Below are 23258 nucleotides of genomic sequence, written 5' to 3'. Positions count from 1 at the left end.
TTGTAATTATTTCTGAAATTGTTGTGATTCACACTTTTTATATAATTGAGTCACCATGTCATTTTCTAGATGGTAATTATTACTGTAATTGTTCTGACCTATACTGTTCTGTACCGTTGTTAATTGCTGTGGCCCCTGACTTTCTTTTCTTTAAAGCTGTTAGAGTTTGTCAAAATATTAAAGTCATGAATGTGTGTTCTGCTTTAAAGGTACGGATACAGAAAGAGATTTAAGATTTCATTAAAGCCATTCAGGGGATACAGTACCTAGTGAGATTCTTTCATTTCCATTCTATGTATGGTACTACTACTAAATTCCTGTGATTTTCAATCTCCCAAATTTTAGAATGCTTATGAACCTACAGATTGAAGATGCAAGACAAGTCTTCCCAAGTTCACAGCTCATTTTTTCTTTGTTAGTAGTTGGAGAGGGAGGTTGCACAGATTAATTACATGCATGTTGAGCAGCACTGCAAAAAAACTGATGATTTAGTTAGAATTGGTATACAGTAAAACCTTGTATTGCGAGCATAATCCGTTCCAGAAACATGCTTGTGATCCAAAGCACTTGTATATCAAAGCGAATTTCCCCATAAGAAATAATGGAAACTCAAATGATTCGAAAACATAGGAGAGATGTACGCACTGCAAACCCCGGTATATATGATAAAGGACATTTTCCCCAGTGGGGCTTTGGACAGCAATATAGATGTGTTTGAAGAATTGTTTGTCAAATAATAGTATAAAACATATTTATTTGAGGGTTGTCAAATGTCAGTTAAATTACAATAAATAAAACATGTAAAATGGTCTGGCCATATAAAATCCTGCATAATCCAATATTACCATACATGCAAAATATAGAACAAGATTACCATACATGCAAAATGTGAAACAAGATTGCATAGCATATGTATGTAGGTATATATCGCCAACGCGTTTCAACCATAGGGTGGTCATCTTCAGGGGGATCGTTGACTCTAAGGCCGCGTACACACGGTCGTTCCAAACTGATGAGAATGGCCTGACGGGCCATTTCCATCGGTTCACCGCTGAAGTGGTCCAAAAACCGATCGGGTCAGAACGCGGTGACGTCAAACACACGACGTGCTGAATAAAACGAAGTTCAATGCTTCCAAGCATGCGTCGACTTGATTCTGAGCATGAGCAGGTTTTGAACCGATGCTTTTTGTACTAACCATTGGTTTGGACCGATCGGGCAGCGGTCCATCGGTTCGATTTTAAAGCATGTTTTAAAATTTTGGACCGAAGGACAACGGACCGATGGGCCGTACACACGGTCGGATTTGACAGATGAAACTGGACTTAAGGCCGTTTTTATTGGTTTGGACCGACCGTGTGTACAAGGCCTAAGAGACATATAAAATAACTTCAAATATTCAAAACATATAATCATACATCACAATACAATACAAGTATGGCGTGGCGATATAGTTACCGCTTAAAAAGCGAGTAGACAGTTGCATGGCCAGGAATGTCAGGAAACCATGGAGTAATCTGGAGGATCGTGTAATCGCCAGCCCCCCCCCCCCCCACACACACACACACACACACACACACACACACAAGGGGAAGAAGCAACTGTTTTATTCATTGTAATTTAACTGTGACATTTGACAACCCTCAAATAAATATGTTTTATACTATTATTCGACAAAAAATTCGTTGATCACATCTATATTGCTGTCCAAAGCCACACTGGGGAAAATGTCCTTTATCACTCAAATGATTCGTTCCACAACCATTTATTCATAGGTCCTTCAGTTTATAGTCCATATAAAAATATTATAGCAATGTGACCAGGTTGTGTAACCATAAAATGTCCATCCACAAATGGAAGCCTCCACAAGGGGGTTAGAAGCGAAATCCAGCAGGAGCTACAGAGTATAAAAGAGAAGAAAGGCGCCTCTAAGTGTACCTACATTAAATGTAACCATATTGCTACACTTAGAGGCGACTCTCTTCTCTTTTATACTCAGTTGTGACATGATGCTACTTGTGTACCAAGACATCGCTTGTATATCAAGTCACAATTTATTAAAAAATGTTGCTTATCTTGCAAAACACTCTCAAACCAAGTTACTCTCAAACCAAGGTTTTACTGTATTTAGAAACTCAGATTTAAGTTACACTTAGCAGACTTTCCTCATTGTAGCATGGCTGCAGTGTTTGCTAATGTTACCAGTTCCCGGATTGATTATAACCTTTGCAAGGAGTTCCTCTTTAAATAATAGGGGTGCTATGTTTGGCACTACTGCCATTCATAGAACACCTTGTATTTTTTTCAGTGAAAAAAAAGGCATACTCTGATTGGATGAGGTGGAGACGAGGGACAGTGACATCATGATTTTCACCTCATCCAGTCAGAGAATTCTTTGAAATCACTAAAAAAAATACATGGATTCCTGAAAAAGGCAGCTTTGCCGGGCAAACCAACCCAGTGGGGAAGCACCATTTTGAGCACCAGCCGCCACTGTAAGACGCACCTAGGTTTTAGAGGAGGAAGCCATGAAAAAAAAATATTTTGACCCATACAGAAGCCTGGCAAATAAATGTACATTAGCCAGTGGACAGTTTGTTAGCCAGTGGTATTCCTATAATAAATAAAGATACACCAGTGTTTATGTGAGTATAATGTGATGAGCCAGAGTAATTGGATCTTAAAAGGCCATACAGTGTAGATCTATAGCAGGATGTCTCCTATGTTCCAATGGATATATATAACAGTTTGCACACACCACTGTCATAATACAAGCAAAGATATTGAAATAGTAAGAAAAGGTGAGGAAACAGTGAGTGTAGTTGGCTGTGGCTCATTCCATCTATCTAAGCACCTAGCATGATCTCCATATAAATACTCCCATAATATACATACCACAAATTTAAACATACGCCGCTTCTCCATCTCACTGCACATCCCATTCATTCTGCCCCATTGGCTCGCAGCAGCCCAGGAGGAAGGCATTTCCAGAAGCGTCATGGGGATGGCTGTGATTGGTGACAGCGGACTCTCACGTCACCCCATGTTGGGCTGGCGGCGCCATGATTAAAGGTGACGCGGCATTGCCTTGGGCGGGGCTGGTTAGCTGGAGTGAGAGAGGGCAGCCCGAGTAGGTGGTGTTATTGTGTGTGTGCACGGAGCGAGCGGTGGTGGCAGCGACTCCTGCTCAATATTCGCTCCATAAGACGCAGAGGCACTTTCCCCATTTTTTTGGGGGGAAAAAGTGCATCTTATGGAGCAAAAAATATGGTATTTTGTTTACGTTATGAGGCTTGTGCATCACATACTAACTGGATTTGGGACTTGTTTAGACTGTCATACAAGAGCCTTTAGTTGTACTTTAAAAAAAAAGTTTTAGCTTATCTTAAATGACATACAAGCGACAAGTCTACAGAAATATCTCCATGTGTCTTTATCTATTTCTATCACCCGCTGCTCAACAGAATTGTTTGTCTTTAGAAACAGAGGAAATTACATTCTAAGATTTGCCCTGAAAATATTCTCAGTGTGGATAAGGGTATTGCTACGTGGCCTTTGTCTGTCAGGCCTCTCTGCAGTACATAAAAGATACGGGACAAAAAAATGACTTTTTTTTATCGACTACCTGGAAAGCTGTAATATGGCTCTCAGAAATGGCAGTTATTGTGGCTGGAGACTGAAATTTTATGTGATGTTGTATCTGAGGTCTGTATAGAATTCTTCACTTTCATTGAGCGTCTCTTAAATAATGAATGTTAGCCTGAGTTCAGCGTAGGTGTAAAACTGCTCTGGGGACATACATTACTGTCACAGCAGCAGGCTTGTTAGTTCCTCAGAGACAAAGCCTCTGTCAGGCTGTCATTACAGAAAACATGGTGTATGCCGTTCCTGTGGATCCCTCTGTACTCAGGAGGCAGCCATTTTCTTTCTGCATTCAATATCTGAGAGGCAGTAGTTTATCTAACCACTGGGAACCTCTGGCAGCATGTAGCCTCCGATCTCTGATAATTTGTATTGAATAATGTGTCCCTAAAAACAGTAACTTTGTAAACTCTAAATGTAAAAACTTTTCCATAAAACAAATATATATATATATTTTTAAGATTAAAGTAGTTCTAAAGTCAAAATGTTTTATTTTTTTTACCTTAACCACTTCCCAACCGCCTGCCGTACATTTACTGCAGCAAGGTGGCTCTATTACGCAAAATCACGTACGTGGCCATTGGGGGGGCGCGCACTGATTGGCCACATGGGGACCCAGCAGGCGCAATGTCCACCGGCCACCCGCGATCGGGCCCAGCATAGACAGACCGCCGGTCTGCCAATGTAAACAGTCAGATCCCAAAAAATGGCAGCTGGGTGTCTGGTCTGTCCGCCGCAATGTTAAAGTCCGCTAAAAAACGCTGATCGCTATTGCAAGTAAAAAAAAAATGCCATAAATATATCCCCTGTTTTGTAGACGCTATAACTTTTGCGCAAACTAATTAATATACGCTTATTGTGATTTTTTTTTACCAAAAATATGTAGCAGAATACATATTGACCTAAATTGAGGAAGAAATTTGACTTAAAAAAAAATTATTGCATATATTTTATAGCAGACCGTAATTATTATTTTTTTTTTAAATTGTCATTTTTTTTTGTTTATAGCACGAAAAATTTGAAACGCAGAGGTGATCAAATACCTCCAAAAGAAAACTCTATTTGTGGGGGGAAAAAGGACATACATTTTGTTTGGGCACAGCATTGCACAACCGCGCATTTGTCAGGTAAAACGACGCAGTGCCGTATCTCAAAAACTGGCCTGGTCATTAAGGGGGTAAAACCTTCCAGGGCTGAAGTGGTTAATAATGCATTCTCTGCATCAAGTTAAAAAACTCCTCACTATCTGTCCTACCGACTCCAATCCCTAAGCACTTACCCTTCACCACTGCAGTGCTGTCTGGGCTGTAGCACTGCTCCCCTCACTTCCTGCTTTCACAGCAGACACTGAGGACAGCAGGTGCCATAGACTACGGTCAGTCAAACTCCTGTGAGGAGGGAACAGGGGGTGTGGCTTACTGGCGATGTGTGCGTATATGGATGCATACAGTCAAGCTCAGGAGTGCAAAGGCACAGGTGCCTCCTTAGCTCACGGCTTTCTAAGAAGGCACCTGGACGAGGGAGAAGGGGACAGCACCAGGGGGGGACTTCCAGAAGAGGAGGTAAGGAACATCTCTAAATCCCAGAACATGGTATGGGAAAGGTGCATTCCGTGTATGTTCACCAGTGGTGCTGCCCTTGCTATCTGCATGCGGGTGCTAATGTCTTGGTAATGGTACCTGAAATGCAGATCGCATTTTACCGTGCTTGCACTAATTTAAAAATGCACCGCACCATGCGGTTTGGTGCAGTGGGTTTTTAAAAGTGGTGTAAGCACTATTTCCACGTCCCATGCAATCCTGGTGTAAGCCGGCCCAGAAATGAAAAAAAAAGTAAGCATTTAGTATAACTTTATGTACATACCAAAAGCACTGAAGGCTAACTCTACCTTTTACAAAATCATAAATCCACATATAATTGCAACAAGAAAGTTCATTTATTTTTATTTTTTTGCAAAGCTTTGAAAACACAATTAATGGATCGTGGGTGCAATGCTGGGCTCCTGCAAACTCTTCCTCCAGCTCCCTGTCTTTGCAGAGGTATTGACTTTTAGTTGAAGAACTGGAGGAAGTATCAACGGACTATGAGTACGGTGATCACTGCACTTATGTTCCATTGAGAACTGCAAGTCCATCTGTCTTGGTGGCACATGGTGGGGTCCTACACAGCCACACCCAATTTAAAAAGTGGCAGCTGCGGAGGAGAAGAACCCCCACATCCTGTCATGGGAGGAGTGTCGGTTTGGGGGGTCCCATTTGCATTTTGCTAAATACTAGTGCAAAATGTAACACAGTCCAAAAGGTGGAGTTAGTGATTAAATAACTAGCCAGACATGAGCAGTTATCCTTTCTATTTGCATGATGAGGTTTGGGCTGTAACAATGGCATCTTAGCGCCACTTCCATCCTCCACCAGTATTAAAATGACCTCAGAAGGTGTTGTTTTTTTATTCCTTTCAGATAGGTTATAAGGGTTTCTACAGTTCCTATGTCAATTTCCAATCTGATGTGAAAAGGAAGTGCTTTTTTGGTTATTGACAGGTGGGGGGGCGCTTGTTAATTATGGCAGTGAAACAGCAAGAACTTTTTATAACTTATAGCAGTAGCCCCCAAACTGAACTGCGGCCCTTTGCTTGCTTTTAGCCATGGGGGCACTATTTTCATCCACTTATACCAACAATGGGGCAAAATCCCCCCCACTGACACCAATGAAGAGACAGAATTCCTCCCAATGACAAAAAAGTTGGGGCCCAATTCCTCCCAACAACGCCAACAATGGGGAACAATGACACCAATAATGGGGCACAATTCCTCCGAATGACACCGATGATGGGGCTTTGTTTATTCCCTCTGACGTCGGAACCCTTTCTACTCCCAATACCTACAGTCCGGCCCCCTTTAAGTCTGAAGGACAATAAACTGGCCTTTTGTTTAGAAAGTTTGGAGACCCCTGACTTATAGCAACCAGAGACCAGGTCAGGACTCGTTGAAATCTACATGTTGCAGATGCAGTTAAAAAGTTCTGTTTGTGTCATTAAAATGTAAGTTTCATAAAGTTCAACTGTATCTCACTAAATATATACAGTAAAAGTCTAACATGCATGTAAAAGCACAGTGTGCAAATCTGAGGCTCATAGGGAACCAGTCAACGTAATTAGCGGTAATTTCTTAGTTGTCGCTTGCTGGCCTGCGGCAAACTAAAAATGTTCACGTTGTAACTTGTGGTTCTGTGCTGCTACCAAATTCATGTAAATTGACTGGTCACACAGGTGTGGCGAAAAATAAATATATGACTGGCTGTGCTAATTATAGGCGACCGATACTCTTTTGTGTGTTGTCCCTTTCTCATAAGAAAATTCAGTGTAAATGAGTTCTCCACGTTCCTTCCCTTGACATCCCGCAATTATAATATTTCCAGGCAGTTAAAATGATAGCATGTCTCTTTAGATGATGCTTTTATGAATACCAATGAACAAATCTAAAAGCACAGCAGACACCCTGATGTCTATTGTTTTATTATACCGAGCTAGTTATCTGGTTTTGATAGGTGCTACCACTGTGTTGCCTTGTTTGGAGAAACATAATGGCTAACGTATTGTTTGAAGTCAAAGAGCAAGAGCAATTTCCTGTTGAAAAGCCCATGCAGGCATATAGATTCCAGGCACGTTTTATTTTGAGATAATGATTCCAGCGTGCAGAGCTGTTATGCAGTAAGAAGCAGCATGCTTATTAATTTTGTGAAATAGTGATCAACTGTGAGCCGTCTTATGCATTAATGATCCTGGGCTCTTTCTTTGTCAAGGCTTTGGAAGCCAACTGGAAGATAATTCGTGACGAGGGGCTTGCTGTGATGGATAAAACGAAAGGTCTATTTGTTCCTGAAGATGAAAATCTGAGGGAAAAGGGAGACTGGAGTCAATATACACTGTGGCAGCAAGGTAAGTTGAAAATAAAAATGTTAATTAAATGGATTTTTATGCATATGTGGTAATGTTAGTTAAATTAAAAACTGAGGACTCACTTGGTCATGCTGGATACATTATTGCGAATCTCTCAGTTCCACGGACCCAGGTGTCCCTAACACACCCCCTATAGAGCCTGATATAACTAATTCTATTTAATTCATTGAAGAATTCCATCCCACCTTTATACCTCCCCCTTCCCTGCCCCCCCCCCCTCCCTTTACCCTCACTCCCTACACTCCTTTGCACGGATGCTTTGACAAGCTCGTTCTCATTAGATTCAGATTCCACTCAGCACTTTTTCGAATCATTACTCCATAGTCTTTTAGTGGGCTGACCATTTGATCTGCATCGCCCATGTCTCTGATATACACCATTCTTGTACTGGCGGCATTGGGATTGTACCTAATGGAACCTCACCAGATCTTGCATTAAGGTATGCTCTCTTGGGTCCCCTCCCATTCACAGTGCGTTCCCTATAGGGGTGAGCGGGTTTAGGTCCTGCCCATATTGGTTCCTGAGTTTATCTCTTGCACTGTTTCCCTTTTTCTTGCACTAGTATTTAGCTACTATGTTTTAGCGAATCAGACGGCTTACATACTTGAATGTAATTGGTCTCTCTTAAGTAGATGCACACGACATGTATGCTAGGCTCTGCCTTATCAGTTTCACTGTGCTCTTTATGTACTTATTTCACTTTAATTGTACGAATATTTCTGATGACACCGTTTTTACATAACTTTGTACTTGTTAAATACCTAATAATAAAAAAAAACTTAAAAACTGAGATACTGTATATTTTAACTGAGTGGATGCTTTCATACTTGACAACCCACAGATTTATTTTAGCTTTTGGGTTTTTGGGAGATATAATATCTCCATTTGAGTTCATTAAAGCATCGACCTACTAAGCTTTGCTATTATTAATTCTGGATCTACATTTATTTCACTATTTGGAAGGAACAAAAAACAAGTGAAAGTGACTTTTTGGTCTGCAGTGTGGGAGCACAGCCATGACCTTCAGATTTGAGATCTTGCTTAAGGAAGGAGAGTGTTCAATGCAACAGTGTCTACCTGTTATTTGGATAAAGTTATTAAACCTAAAAACAGATGTAGTGCCCTGCTTCTGATGAACACGCGCTATGTTTAAATTTCTTTCAATCTTCTTTTATTGTTTTTTTTTAGCAAAGCAAGAGTATACAGAAACCTAGGAGGCATTCCTCTGGTTTAAATCAGTCGATACATAAGTAACAGTATTATCTTCATAACAATTCAAATAATAAAAGTAAAAACAAAAAGTAAAGGGGAGGTGGATCTCTTTTGGGGGAAGAAAAGAGGCTCATAATATGTTACATTATCTCTCTTCCTATACTTGTTCCTTCCCTGCTACCCCAAATCTACTAATCCCCTAATACCATTTTGCCCTCCTTCCCTTTTGCCACCTGTCCGACGGGAGATCCATATCTCGTCGGGCTATGTTTAAATTTAGTGGATGTCTGAGCTGGTAGTTGGCTCAGACTCTGATGATTAAGGCTAAATCAGCTTCTGTTGCGGCTATGGCTGTGCTTGGAGGGTTTTCCCATTGTTTGCCTGTAGGTGGCATTACCACCACAGGCCAATGTTGGAACATAGGCAGGCCAGAGTGTATTGGGTGTTTTTCCCCGGGAACAAGCCCAGGGGGAGTGATCTCCCCGCTAGGCATGCTGGTGAAGGATACTTAAAGCAGGGTTTCACCCTAAAAAAGCTCACTTCAGAGATTGACCTATGCTTTTTTTGTCATACATACCGTAGAATCGCTATTTTCACCCCCGGATTTCGGGTGGTGATCCCTGCGGGACTGGGCGTTCCTATCCAGCAGGCAAGTGATTGACGCGATGGTGAATCCTGCGAGACTGGGCGTTCCTATTCAGCAGGCAAGTGATTCACGTGATGATGAACACTACCCCCGTTGCATACGGAGCGTCACGAGTTGCCGAAAGAACCCGAAGGCGAGTCGGCGATATACGGCGCCTGCGCACCGATGTTTGGCTTCTTTTGTCAACTTGTGACGCTCCGTATGCGACGGGGGTAGTGTTTGTCATCACGTCAATCACTTGCCTGCTGGATAGGAACGCCCAGTCCCGCCGGATTCTACGGTATGTACGACAAAAAAAAAAAAAAGATCAGCATACGGTCAATCTCTGAAGTGAGCTCAATGTAATATTAAACATTTTTTTTAGGGTGAACCCCCGCTTTAAGGGGCAGACGCCATTTTCTTGGGTCCCTTTTTGCCTCGTGGCCCTCCTGGCTCGAGGTATGTGATGGTCCATTTTCAGCCCCGGGACAACGTTGGCCCGAAGCTGCATTTCTGCCAGGTAGGCCCAGTTGTCTTGACTGGGGCTTACACTTTGAAGGTGATCCTGTGCTGTCTGTCCTGTGGGATAAAGCCTCTCAATTGAGGAAACCAAGGGAGGACCTGTCCTGTGGAGGACCAAGCGGAAGTCTGGTATCTCGGGAGAGGCATGATAACTTCATTGGAGGATGCACCGCATTCTATGATGCCTTACAGTGTTGCCTGGTCGGCTTAAAGGCTCTAAACTGTACGGCTGGAAATCTGGGTACTAAATCCTGTGGCAGAGGATTCGGGAACAGTTTATTTCTATCTTCAAAGAAAGGTCTGTGGCAGAGACTGTATTCTTTTTTTTTTTTTGTCCGTGCATCATCCCGGCTACTAGGCCAGTGAGAGGGACCTATCCGGGTGAGCAGTACCCACTCTGAGGAAAGTGGTGAGTGTGACTTTTGAAACTTAGAAGTTCCCCAGTGATCTGCATTGTGTACTTGAACCTTCCCCTGACCCTCCATCCCTCTACCTATACAAGTTTGTGTGAAATAAAACCTGACAGAAAAAGGATTTTCAACTTGTGTGGACATTGAAGTTCTTAGACTCTCATCTCATCCCTTAGATAGGGAAGAGCGAGGTAACGTGCAAGGCCCAAATCTAAACTGGCAGCTCCTGCGGGGGTAGTGCTACACAGGCACTTATCCACTTCAGCCCCGGACACATTTGTCCCCTTAATGACCAGACCCTGTGTTTCTTTAACTGACAATTGCGCTGTCATGCGACGTGGTACCCAAACAAAATTGACATCCTTTTTTTCCCAGAAATTTAGCTTTCTTTTGGTGGTATTTGATCTCCTTTCCTTTTCTTTTTTGTGCTATAAACAAATTTTTTTTTCTATATTAAATATCCCCCCCAAAAAATAAAGAATTTCTTCATCAGTTTAGGCCGATATATATTCTTCTACTTTTTTTTTAGTAAAAAAAAATCACAATAAATGTATATTGTTTGGTTTTGCTCAAAATTTATAGCGTCTATTCAATTTTTTTACTAGTAATGGCAGCGATCAGCAATTTTTATCGGTACTGCGACATCGTGGCGGACAGGTCGGACACTGTTGACACATTTTTGGGACCATTGACATTTATACAGCAATCAGAGATATAAAAATGCACTTCTCTCTTTTTTGATTACAGTGTAAATGTCACTGGTAGGGAAAGGGTTAACACTAGGGGGCAATCAAGAGGTTAATTGTGTTACTTCAGTGTTTTTCTTACTCTATGGAGATGTGACTGACTAGAGGAGAAGAGGACTAGAGGACAAGTGCTCGTACTGTGTCTCATGCCCACGATCACTCATGGCTGGCGGCCATCGAGACCACCGGCCACATTCAGTGGGCACGCGTGTGCCTGCTCTAGCAGTTTAAAGGGCCGATGTACAGCTACAGCGATTTGCGGAAGAGAGCTGACCTACCTCAGTAGAATGATGGTGGCTAGTGGTTAAAGGTGGTGTCATATACTGCATTTTAGTCTCCAGGGCACCCTCAAGAGCCTCTAAGCCGGAACACACTGCATCTAAATATCCAGCTGGAAGATTAGCACTGTGCTACACTCTTGACAGTGGACATTTTTCTGTTGCTAATACAGACACAGGCAGTGGGGAGTGGGTGAGGAAGTGGGGGAGCTTGGATCTCCAGACTGGAGGCTGCCATTTCATACAGTCTCTAAGGTCCCCCCGAAATAAAAATAAATATGTAGCTTCTTGAATGCCTTGAATTGTCTTGAATGTCCACAACCAGTATGAGTTGCTACCTCACTGACAACAACCTTCTCGATACCCTACAGTCTGGCTTTCACCCGCAACATTCCACTGAAACTGTCCTACTAACACTCACTGACGACCAACTAAATGCTAAAACCAATGGCCACTACTCCATACTCGTAGTCTTAGACCTTTTAGCTGCCTTTGACACAGTTGACCACCCACTTCTCCTTAATAAACTCCACTCCCTTGGTCTCTGCAACTCTTCTTTTTCCTGGTTCTCCTCTTACCTATCTCAGCACACTTTCAGCATCACAAACATCATCATCTCTTCCGCACATCTTCCTCTTTCTGTTGGGGTACCCCAAAGCTCTGTCTTTGGGCTCCTCCGTATCTCTCTACACCTCTTCCCTGAGCCAGTTCAAAACCTCCCACGGCTTCCAATACCACCTCTACGCTAAAGAAACCCAGATCTATCTCTCTACTCCACAACTCCCCCCTCAATCTCCTCATGTATTACAAATTTACTGAGTGACATATGTCACACCACTTCCTCAAACTCAATCTTTCTAAAACTGAGCTTGTAATATTTCCTTCTTCTCGATCTAGCCCCCCCTTGACTTTACAACTGAGATCAACAACACAACCATTGGTCCCTCCACTCAGGCCAGGATGCTAGGTGTAATCCTAAACTCTGACCTATCCTTCGGCCCCACATCCAAATCACAAGGTAAATCTTGCCGCCTTAACCTCTGCAACATTTCCAGAGTTCGCCTCTTTTGGACTAACGACACCACAATACAACTTATTCACTCTCTGGTTATATTTGCATTGACTACTACAACTCCCTTCTGACTGGCCTACCTTTGAATTCTGCTCCTAGAATTATACACCTTACTAACCAATCCATGACTTCTGCCCCTCCCTGCCAATCCCTTCACTGGCTTCCACTAGCCCAGCATATATAATTCAAAATGCTGACCAAAATGTACAAAGCCATCCACAACACTGGCCACAGCTACATCACCAACCTCATTTGCAGATATCGCCCAAATCGTAAGCTCCGCTCCTTCCAAGATGTCTTGCTTCCTAGCTCTTTTGTTACCATTTCCAATATTCACTTCCAGGACTTTAACAGAACCTCTCCGTTCCTCTGGAACTCCCTACCCAGTATGGCTGGGCAGCTCCGAACCCTGTCTGCCTTTAGGCAGTCCTTTAAAACTAATTTTTTCATGGAAGCTTACCCCACCTCAACCTAAAAAACTGTACTCAGCTATTACCTTTTCTACCACCTCCCTCTTCCTTTAGATTGAAAGCTACATGAGCAGGGCCCTCCCATTCCTTCTGTATTGAACTATGTGTTATAATTGTACTGTCCCCCTTTATATTGTAAACTGTTGGTGCTATATAGATCCTTTATAATAAAACTAATGTACAGAGTAGAATATTCGTCAATTTGGATAACTTCATCCACATGAAGATTTGCTTTTAGAATTTAGATGCTTCAGATTTGTTGTCCATGCAGGTTTCCTTTACATTTTCCATTCACCCGCTGAGAAAAAATGGCCACACAATATTAAATTGGCTACACAAACCTCTATAAATCTGAAATATTTAGATGATCGGCATCTAAACCAGATTTTTAGACAACAAGTAGGGTAATGGAGGTGTTAGTTTGATGACCACATGTGCTGACAGATGAAGTCAACACATGGCAGCCTGTTTGATAAACAGTTGTTAATTAGATGAAATTTTGATAAATCCTAATGAAGCAAGATGGGTTTTGAACCTGACCTACCTGAATGTAGACATGTTTGTTCATGTCATTCTGAATGTTGCTGAATTTATATGAACACGGTCTGGATGACATGATGTGAGACAAGTGCAGCTATGAACAGATTCTTGAACATTTGTCTTTTTTCTTCAGGTCGGAAAAATGAAAAATCCTGTAATTCTGCACCTAAAACATGTGCTTTACTAGAAAGATTTCCTGAATCTACTGGATGCCGCAGGGGTCAGGTACAGTTAATCAGTCTTTTTCTATAAACCCAACGGATGGGGGTAAGGGTCCCAGCTGGTGTGTTTGGGGGTCTCTAGTGGTCCAGTATTGCAATGCATTATAGTAGAATCTACATAATTTGGTAAATCCTGGTATTATAGTGTAATTAATCACTAGGATCCCAGAGTAATGGCAGATTTTATTGAGTGTTCGCAAGGATTTAAACCATTGTTATTGTAATATGTATGTTTTAGAGCTAAGAGAATATATAGAGTACCAAATGCAATTATTTATAGAGGTTTGGTCATCACATTAGAAGCACAGTGTGCTGTGTCCTAGCCAGGGGGCCGTTGGTAGTATTCATTATACAGTTTTACATTTCCTAAACTTTTGTCTTTGTGCTTAGATCAAATACTCTGTCATGCACCCTGGAACTCATGTGTGGCCCCACACAGGGCCAACAAACTGCAGACTGCGGATGCACGTAGGATTGGTTATACCAAAGACTGGTTGTAAAATAAGATGTGCCAATGACACTAGGTAAGAGCATTGTGTTATATTCACATGCCTTATAATTTTAGTTGTAAGTGGCATTTTTTAATTTAGAAATTTTCTATAAAAACTGTGTTGTGTTGTCAGATAAGAACAGGTCTTTGCAAAAAGAATTTAGCATGAACAATTGAGCTGTGGTAGACAATGCAGCTGTGTCATGGAGCTTGGGAAAAATATCATCTTAAAGGGGAACTCTGGTCGACCTCCTCCTTTTTTTTTTTTTGCCCTGCGTACCTGATGGTGGTTTATGGACATTTCAGATACTCGCCCATCCAGTGGATCCAGCATTGACAAACTGAGATCATCTTATGCCCAGCTCTGTCCTGCGCCACTATTTTTTCTCAGACAACATCGAGAGGCTCGCCGGCTCTTCGCGGTTTAACGTACGGGCCTCTTGATGATGCACCAATAGGGCCCACCCCCTCCTCCTGCTCTTGAATAAAAGGTTATGTCTTCTGGGATATGTGGCGTAAATATCCCGGGAGGCACAGCGGGCAGTGTGTGCGTAATTCACCTAAGGCAGTGGTTCTCAACCTTCTAGTGCCGTGACCCCTTGATAAAACGTCTAAAGTTGTGGGGACCCCCAAAAGTAAAATTATTTTTGTAGCGTGGGTTGTCAGCACCCAAGGCAAGTCAAGTAATTTGCGCCCCCAAACCCACGGACATTTATCGCTCCCTGAGTCCCTTCCACTTATGGTACATTTTAGGATGTATCACTCTCTCTTTGTTCTCTATTTTTTCCCTTTTATCTCTCTCTATCCTAATTTCTTGTTTTTTTTCCCCCCATCCCTCGCTCTAACTGTATTTCTTGTTTTTTCTCTTATTCTTTCTCTTCCTTTTTCTTTGTTTCTCCCCTTCTTTTCATGTATTTTTTATTCATTCTCTTACTCTTTGGTGGGGAGTGCGGGAAATGGGATGAGTGGCAGTGCAGCGGGGGCTTCTCATCAGCCAACTTTGGTGCTCTTAATCAAGGTCATCTGCTGATCTGAGAACTGTAGTGGGCTCTTTTAATGGCAACTATAATCACAGGTAGTGTTACTCACTGTATCTCTGACTTTGTGGTGTCTCGTAGCAGTGACACCTATGCCGAAATCAGGAGATAGGGTCTCCTTCAGCCCCTCCCACTTCACATTCCTCACCAGTCAGCTGACCTCTAGTGTCTGCCCCCCCCAGCCATGCCATGAACTGAATGGGCGGCTGCAATGAGGCTAAGTGGGCGGCCACGTGCTCCAGGAACAGCCATGCTGGGCAGCTGCGAAAAGGCTGGTAGAGTGGTGCGGGCTTCAGGAACAGCCCAGGATACGGGGACCCCTGGCAAATCGTCATTTGACCCCCGAGGGGGTCCCGACCCCCAGGTTGAGAACCACTGACCTAAGGGGAGTGATGTGCATGGGGAGGCCTTTACATAAAATAAAAAAAAAGACGTAAACCAAAGAAAAGAAAAAAAAACATGTCCTATTCCTGCAAAGGAAGGGATGGAGGGGTGGAGAGGCAGGATTGTCCTGGGAAGGGTAAAGGTCCGCTATAAATGTATTCTCTCTTTAGAAGAGGAGATTAAGGGGGGTATGATCAACAAGTACAAAAAAATAAGCGGAGAACTTGGTGTTGAGTTATTCACTTTAAGGTCATCACGAAAGGACAAGGGGGCACTCTTTATGTCTGAAGGAAAGGACATTTTATCTCCAAATACAGAAAGGTTTCTTCACAGTGAGAGCTGTGAAAATGTGGAATAGACTCCCTCCAGAGGTGGTTCTGTCCAGGTTGAGTATATTTCTTTAAGAAAGGCCTGAATTCTTCCCTAAATGTACATAATATAACTGGGTACCAACAAATTACAGGTTAAGTTGATCAAGGGAATATCAGATTGCCTATCGGGGGATCAGGAAGGACATTTTTCCCCTGCTGTAGCAAATTGGATCATGCTTTGTTGGGGTTTTTCACCTTCCTTTGAATCAACTGTGGGTATAGGATTGTGTATATGGGATTGTATGATTTTTTTTTTTGGTTGAACTAGATGGACTGTTTTTTTTTTCCAACCTGAATAACTATGTAAATTCTTCTCGTTATAAGAGAAGTATGTTTTTTTTTTTTTTTCGATTATACTTACCTAGGTGGATGCAGCATTGGTCTGATGTTGCATCTGTCCCCTGGCGCCTCCATCACTGAGAACCGAGTGATTGAACACAGCCGATCACTCGGTTTTCACAGCTCCTTGAGCAGAGAGCTGGTGACTGTCAGTCACAGCTCTGCCCCCCTCCTCGCTCACTGGAGCGCTGAGCTGTGGAGGGGGCAGCTGGCTCAGGCTCTCAGCGGCTCGCTAAAAGGCTGATTTGGGTGTCAGTCCAGGGATCTGGCGGATCCTGACTTCATGGTCATGATGACGCAACGCCTGGAACGACTTCTGTGACGTCAGCAGAGAGCAGACTTCAGCCTGCTCTCTGCTGAAAATGGGCCACAGAACTGCAAAACAAACTGCACTCCTGTGATCCATACGAGGAGTACAGCCAAACAAGCTTTGGCTGTACTTCTCCTTTAAATAGCATTCAACCACTGCTTTTAGTTCAGTGTGTCAAGACTCCAGAAGCTCCCAAAGTACATTTGGGGTCCCTGAATTGCATGTGTGGTTCAAATGCATGTCACAGAACAACACATAGTTTCAGGATCTCTCCAAGTTCCTTAAATTATATTTTTTTAATGGATTGATAAATGGGCTGTGTTAGTACTTGAAATGTCAAATTATTTTCTGCTATAATGCAAACTTCTATGAATAAACACAATGAGGTTGATTTATTCTGTGGAAATAGACACCCAGTGAGCAATAATTATGTGCAGTAACCTCTATCAACCAATGGGTGAGCAGTAAAGATACTCTGTAACCTCTGGCAACCAATCGCTGTCCAATCTGCTGCAGTAAACAGATTTTGATGAGTCTAGCTGCTATTTATTGTATGAGTTGGAGCTGGGGGGGGGGGGGGGGATTGTTTGCACATGATCCAATCATTCTTAAAGACCGCCCTGTGTATATATATATATATATATATATATATATATATATACACATATACATTGTTCAACATAAATGATTACACTCCAACAGATTTGTCAGAAAACCTTTACTTCCCTCTCATAATCAACATTTTCTACTGGACACAAAATAATTACACAAATGCGGGCCATTGATTGCAACTAAGGTTTGTTAATTTACACACACAAAAAAAGTTTTTATTCCTAACAAATTTATTCAAGACCATGTTGCAAAAATGAATACACCCTAATGAAATTCTTAGAAGCAAAGCAAAATTTTAGACAACAAAATCCTAATTAATAAGACTTCAACTACAAGCGAGTCTAATTATTCATTCAATTATTCATTAAACAGGTGTCCAGCAGACAGGGGGTTATAAAATATCAAAGGGCGTTACTTAACAAATTAAACCCCTTCCAATTTCATGCTGTCAAAGCTTCACTTAGTCAGAATACTAAAGCAAAAATTATACAAAAATTTAACAAAGATGGAACTGCAACCTCACAGAGACATCCATATATATCTACGAAAGTTACCACCTCCACAGGAGCATCTTCTGATGAGAAGGGTTAAAGAAAATTGCTATGCAAGTGCACTACAGCTAGCTAAAGAAAGTAGAAAGCCAAACTGGTGTGATTGTTTTCCGTGACACAATACGGGATACACTGCAAAGGAATGGCATTGCATGGATGTTGTCCACGAAGCAAGCCTCTCCTAAAACCCATGCATAGAATTTCAAAATAATTAGTGCAGCGCTAAAATGTATCAAAATACAATGTCAATGATAACATACGATATGTGACATAAATTGCAATAATGGTGATTCAATAATAAAGTCTGTGTATAAAGACCAGATATCACAAATAATGTGATGCTGGAGAAATAAAACACTGAATGTGAAATAGTCCATAAACAAACAAATATGTGACTCTCCAATCGTTGGCATGGACTGATGATACTCTAGTTGACTGCAGGGATCATACAGGCATCAAATGTAAAAAATAGGGTACTCTTACCATGAGTTGTGGACTCCAACTGCTTTACAACAGTGAGTCTAAAACGCTTAGTGGCCTCTAAGGACCTGGGTCACTGCAACAAAGACTCTCCGGATGTTGGTGCGTTTCTCGAACCTTCGGGTGAAATGAAAACCAGGAACAGCAAAAACGACAGGAACCAAACAAATGGGCCTTCAGATGCAGGACAAGAGGGAACTAATAGTTCCAGCAAACTCGAAAAAGAAAAAGGAGAGAGTGCTCCAAATGGTGCAGGTCAAAAACAAACCATGACAGGTTTTATTAAAAAGTCATAAGAAATTTCAAAATATTACAATAAAAAAGGTGATCACAAGAATAAAAGCAGTATGGGGTGCTATAATGTAAACCCGATGTATTTCGGCTCATCAACAGGGGCTTCATGCATAGAATTTGCTAAGGCCCATGCTGAAAAAGAAGACTACTGGGATGCTGTACTCTGGAGTAATGAGACCAAGATAAATGTTTTTGGAACTGATTGCTTTAAAACTGTAAGGTTAGGGGAGCAAATAAAAATGCATGATGCCTACAGTGAAACATGGTGGTGGCAGTGTCATCCTGTGTTGCTGCATGATGGCTGCTGGTGTCAGGGAGCATCATGTCATTGATGGTATACTCCGTGTCCTTGGTCATTGTGCACTTTTCCACCATGACAATGATTCACAACACACATCTAAGGCCACTGTGGCATTTCTGAAGAAGAACAGGGTGAAAGTGATTCAGTGGCCAAGTATGTCTCCTGATCTGAACCCAATTGAACACCTATGGGGAATTCTGAAGAGACAAGTTGAGCATCATTCTCCACCTAGCATCCAGGCTCTAAAAGAGGTAATTCTTGAAGAATGGAAAACGATGAGTGTTGCAAAATTACGCCAACATGTTCATTCTATGTCTAGAAGACTTAGGGGTGTATTTACTAAAGGCAAATCCACTGAGCACTACAAGTGCTTGGTAAGTGCACTTGGAAGTTCAGTCGCTGTAGATCTGAGGGGGACATGGAAGGAAAATAAAAAACAGGGTTTTTGCTTGTACATGATTGGATGATAAAATCAGCATAGCTTCCCCTCATTACATATCTTCCCCTCAGATCTACAGTGACTGCTCTTCCAAGTGCACTTACCGTGCACTTGTAGTGCTCAGTGGATTTGCCTTTAGTAAATCAACCCCTTAGTGTTGTCCTTACAAATCATGGAGGTCATACAAAACACTAGATGTAGTAGATGTAGTAGTTTTTGTTGTAGGGTGTATTCATTGTTGCATCAACTAATTTGAATAAAACTGAATATTTTTGTAATCTAAGTTATATTATTAAAATTATTGCTTTCATGTAATGAGCTAAACAAATGTTCTATAACATTGTTCTTGTGTTCATTGAGATTTTGAGTAAAATCTTACTTTTCAAAAGGGGTGTGCTCATTTATGCTGAGCACTGTGTGTGTGTGTCAATATTTATTTACAGTATATATACATATACAGTATCTCACAAAAGTGAGTAAACCCATTATATTTTTGTAAATTTTATATTATATACTTTAATGTGACTACACTGAAGAAATTACACTTTGCTACAATGTAAAGTATTGAGTGTAAAGCTTGTATAACAGTGTATATTTGCTGTCCCCTCAAAAAAAACTCAACACACAGCCATCAATGTCTAAACCCCTGGCAACAAAAGTAAGTACATCCCTAAGTGCTGCCAGCATTGCTGCAGAGGTTAAAGTTGTGGCGGGTCAGCCTATCAGTGCTCAGACCATATGACGCACACTTCATCAAATTGATCTGCATGGCTATCGTCCCAGAAGGAAGCCTCTTCTAAAGATAATGCACAAAAAAGCCCGCAAACAGTTTGCTGAAGACAAGCAGACTAAGGACATGAATTACTGGATCCATGTCCTGCGGTCTGATGCCAAGATAAACGTATTTGGTTCAGATGGTGTCAAGCGTGTGGGGTGGGAACCAGATGAGGAGTACAAAGGCAAGTGTGTCTTCCCTACAGTCAAGCATGATGGTGGGAGTGTCATGGTCTGGGGCTGCATGAGTACTGTCGGTGTCCTGCCGAGAATTGTCCCCCTGTGGATTTTGCCCGCTCTGTCCTGCGCAGGTGCAGCGAAAATACCTCAACACACCTCTCAATCGCGGATGCTCGCTTCAATCTGCAAGGGGGGCGGGTGTATTACGATTATATCGTGTAAGGGGCAGATGCCACAAAGTCGCCCACCAACCGTGCAAAACTCGTCCTTCATTTCATACACCCGCCCCCCCTTGCAGACAATATAATAGTAATACACACGCCACGCCCCCCGCACTGTTGATGGATGACGTGGCATCCGCCCCTTACACAATATAATTGTAATATACACGCCCCCTTGCAGAGTGGAGCGAGCATCGGCAGCGACTGTCACTATGACCTGTTCATTGCACAGGCGCAGTCTACAGTTCATGCCCAGCTCTTAATGTTCGGTAATTTTCGGAGCAAGAACGCTGTGCCTGCGCAGTCCAGGGTGGGCATAATCCACCAGGGGGGCACATTTTTCCAGAACACCGGCACTGGGGAGTTACAGTTCATTGAGGGAACCATGAATGGCATTATGTACTGTGGCATACTGAAGCAGAGCATGATCCCCTCCCTCCAGAGACTGGGCCGCAGGGCGGTGTTCCAACATAACGACCCCAAACTCACCTCCAAGAAGACCACTGCCTTGCTAAAAAAGCTGAGGGTAAAGGCGATTGACTGACCAAGCATGTCTCCAAACCTAAAACCCATTGAGCATTTGTGAGGCATCCTCAAACGGAAGGTGGAGAAGCGCAAAGTCTCTATCATCCACCAGCTCAGTGATGTCATCATGGAGGAGTAAAAGAGTACCAACCTGGTGAACTCCATGCCCAAGAGGGTTAAGGCAGTCCTGGAAAATAATGGTGGCCACGAAAAGTACTGACTTTGGGCCCAATTTAGACATTTTCACTTAGAGGTGTACTCACTTTTGTTGCCAGTGGTTTAGACATTGATGGCTGTGTGTTTAGTTATTTTGAGGGGGAAGCAAATTTACACTGTTAGGGCACTTTCACACTGGGGCGGGGGGTGGCAGGGGTGTTTTAAGAGCAGTGTACTCACCGCTCCCGCAATGCTCCAAAGATGCTGCTTGCAGGACTTTTTTTCCCGTCCGCTCCAGTGTTAAAGCACTTTAGCTTTCACATTAGAGCTGCAGGGGAGGTATTTTTAAGGCGCTATACAGGCAATATTTTTAGCCCTTTAGCGCCTGAAAAACACCTCATTGTCAAAGTAGCCTAATACCATTGTACACTCACTACTTTACATTGTAGAAAAATAAAAACATTTCAGTGTTGTCTCATGCAGGGTGTACTTACTTTTGTGAGATAATGTGTGTGTGTATATATATATATATATATATATATATATATATATATATATAAAATCATTGCCCCCCCCCCCCCCCATGATAATCACATGCTGTACTATGGTTTCCCTATGTTAAACGAGGGAAAGCAAAACACCTATTTGTATCTACAAGTTGTAGAGGAAAACATACACAGTGAAATCGGCTCCGGTTGTTTCCACAGCATATGGGTCGAGCAAAGCTTTACGGAAATGTTTTCACGTGGTATTTTTATTTTACAGGAGCTGGGCGGAAGGCAAAGTGCTGATTTTTGATGACTCTTTTGAACATGAAGTGTGGCAAGAAGCTGACGCCTATCGGTTAATATTTATTGTGGACGTTTGGCACCCGGAGCTTTCACAGCATCAAAGGAAGACTCTGCCTGCCATTTAAATGTGATGTGAATGGGTTTACAGAGCCTAATCAGATGAAGGAAAATTCTAAAGCACTAAATACACCCTAATATCACTGTTACGCATATACCGTATGGGTGTACCTGATATTTCTTGTATATACAATATTATTTTGTGCCATATTTCTATTGGTGATGGTTTATAGTATAGTTTCCATGAATGATTTTACTTTGAGATTATGTTCTCTTATGCTACTATTCTGAAAAAAAGGTAAACCACTATTAATTGTCCTACAATACTTTTTTTTTTTTTTTTTTTAAACCTGCCTCAATGTACTGAACTATCATCACTGAATTTTCTTTCAACAATCACCATGTACTGATCAAACATTTTTGCATACATAACAAATTGTATTATATGGGGTAAATATGAAGAAGGTTCTGGTTGTATAGCTGCTACTTTGTTTACTAGAATAAACCTGAAACTGAACCCTATATTTTCACTAGATGGACGCTGAAAGTCATTCTTTCGGTGTTGGGTGGGTGGTGTTAGTTTGAAGTGCCTGCTGGTTATGTTTGTATGGAAACCTATCTGGAAGATCTCCTTGCTGGACTTGTCCTCCACCCTTTGCCATGGCCTTCTTTTCTAGCTCGTTGGGGCTTCAGGCCCAATGTGGTATCCAAGCTTTGGTTTCTGCATTTTGCAAAGGCAGGAGTAATATTGGAATCTTTAGTTGTGATATTGTGACTCAAGTGTGAAAAAAATACACGTCTCTTTTACACAATAGATTAAGCCATTGTGTAAGTTGCCTGCCTACATTTTATCTCCTTTGCGCTTATTTAGCATATACAATGCCCTAGCTGCATGTTTTAAACATTCCTATAAGATAATCTATTAGACATATATTTACCCCCCATAATCTCTCCATTCCTCTTCAAAGATCTGTGGTTGTACACTGTTGGGGAAATAGGTTCAGTGACCTGGCATACACTATAATCATTAAAGAAGAGATCTTTCCAGAAGATGTAAAAGTTTGTTAAACCCCCAAGGGTCTGAGTGCATATCACACATGTTCTCCTTTAAATCTATGCAGGGGTTTTCAAATAAAATTGCATTTTTATTATTGTTAGTGCTGGCTGTAGCTCCACCCCAGGCTGAAGCCCAAATTAAGGGTGTTCCTGTGGGGGAGTTACAGCCAGCACTGAGCTCCCGCCCCACAGTGT

At 42.0% G+C, this 23258-nt stretch overlaps 1 protein-coding gene across 7 annotated transcripts in view; it reads left to right on the top strand.

Moving 5' to 3' along the window:
• Positions 1-22821, top strand: part of ASPH (aspartate beta-hydroxylase) — a 253502-nt gene extending 230681 nt beyond the window's left edge. For 4 of the 7 annotated variants that reach the window (XM_040354262.1, XM_040354261.1, XM_040354260.1 and 1 more), the window contains exons 22-25: positions 7443-7578; positions 13608-13699; positions 14086-14219; positions 21925-22821. In XM_040354262.1, coding sequence (XP_040210196.1) covers positions 7443-7578; positions 13608-13699; positions 14086-14219; positions 21925-22075 — 513 coding nt within the window. In that variant the 3' untranslated portion in view covers positions 22076-22821. The remainder of the gene's footprint in view (positions 1-7442; positions 7579-13607; positions 13700-14085; positions 14220-21924) is intronic. The other 3 variants (XM_040354264.1, XM_040354263.1, XM_040354266.1) reach the window with 1 other exon arrangement.
• Positions 22822-23258: the final 437 nt, after the last annotated feature.

The sequence above is a fragment of the Rana temporaria genome, chromosome 5 (genome assembly GCF_905171775.1).
Source record: "Rana temporaria chromosome 5, aRanTem1.1, whole genome shotgun sequence".
NCBI lineage: Eukaryota > Metazoa > Chordata > Amphibia > Anura > Ranidae > Rana > Rana temporaria.
Note: the sequence above shows the minus strand (reverse complement) of the source record. Positions and strands in the feature narration are given on the sequence as shown.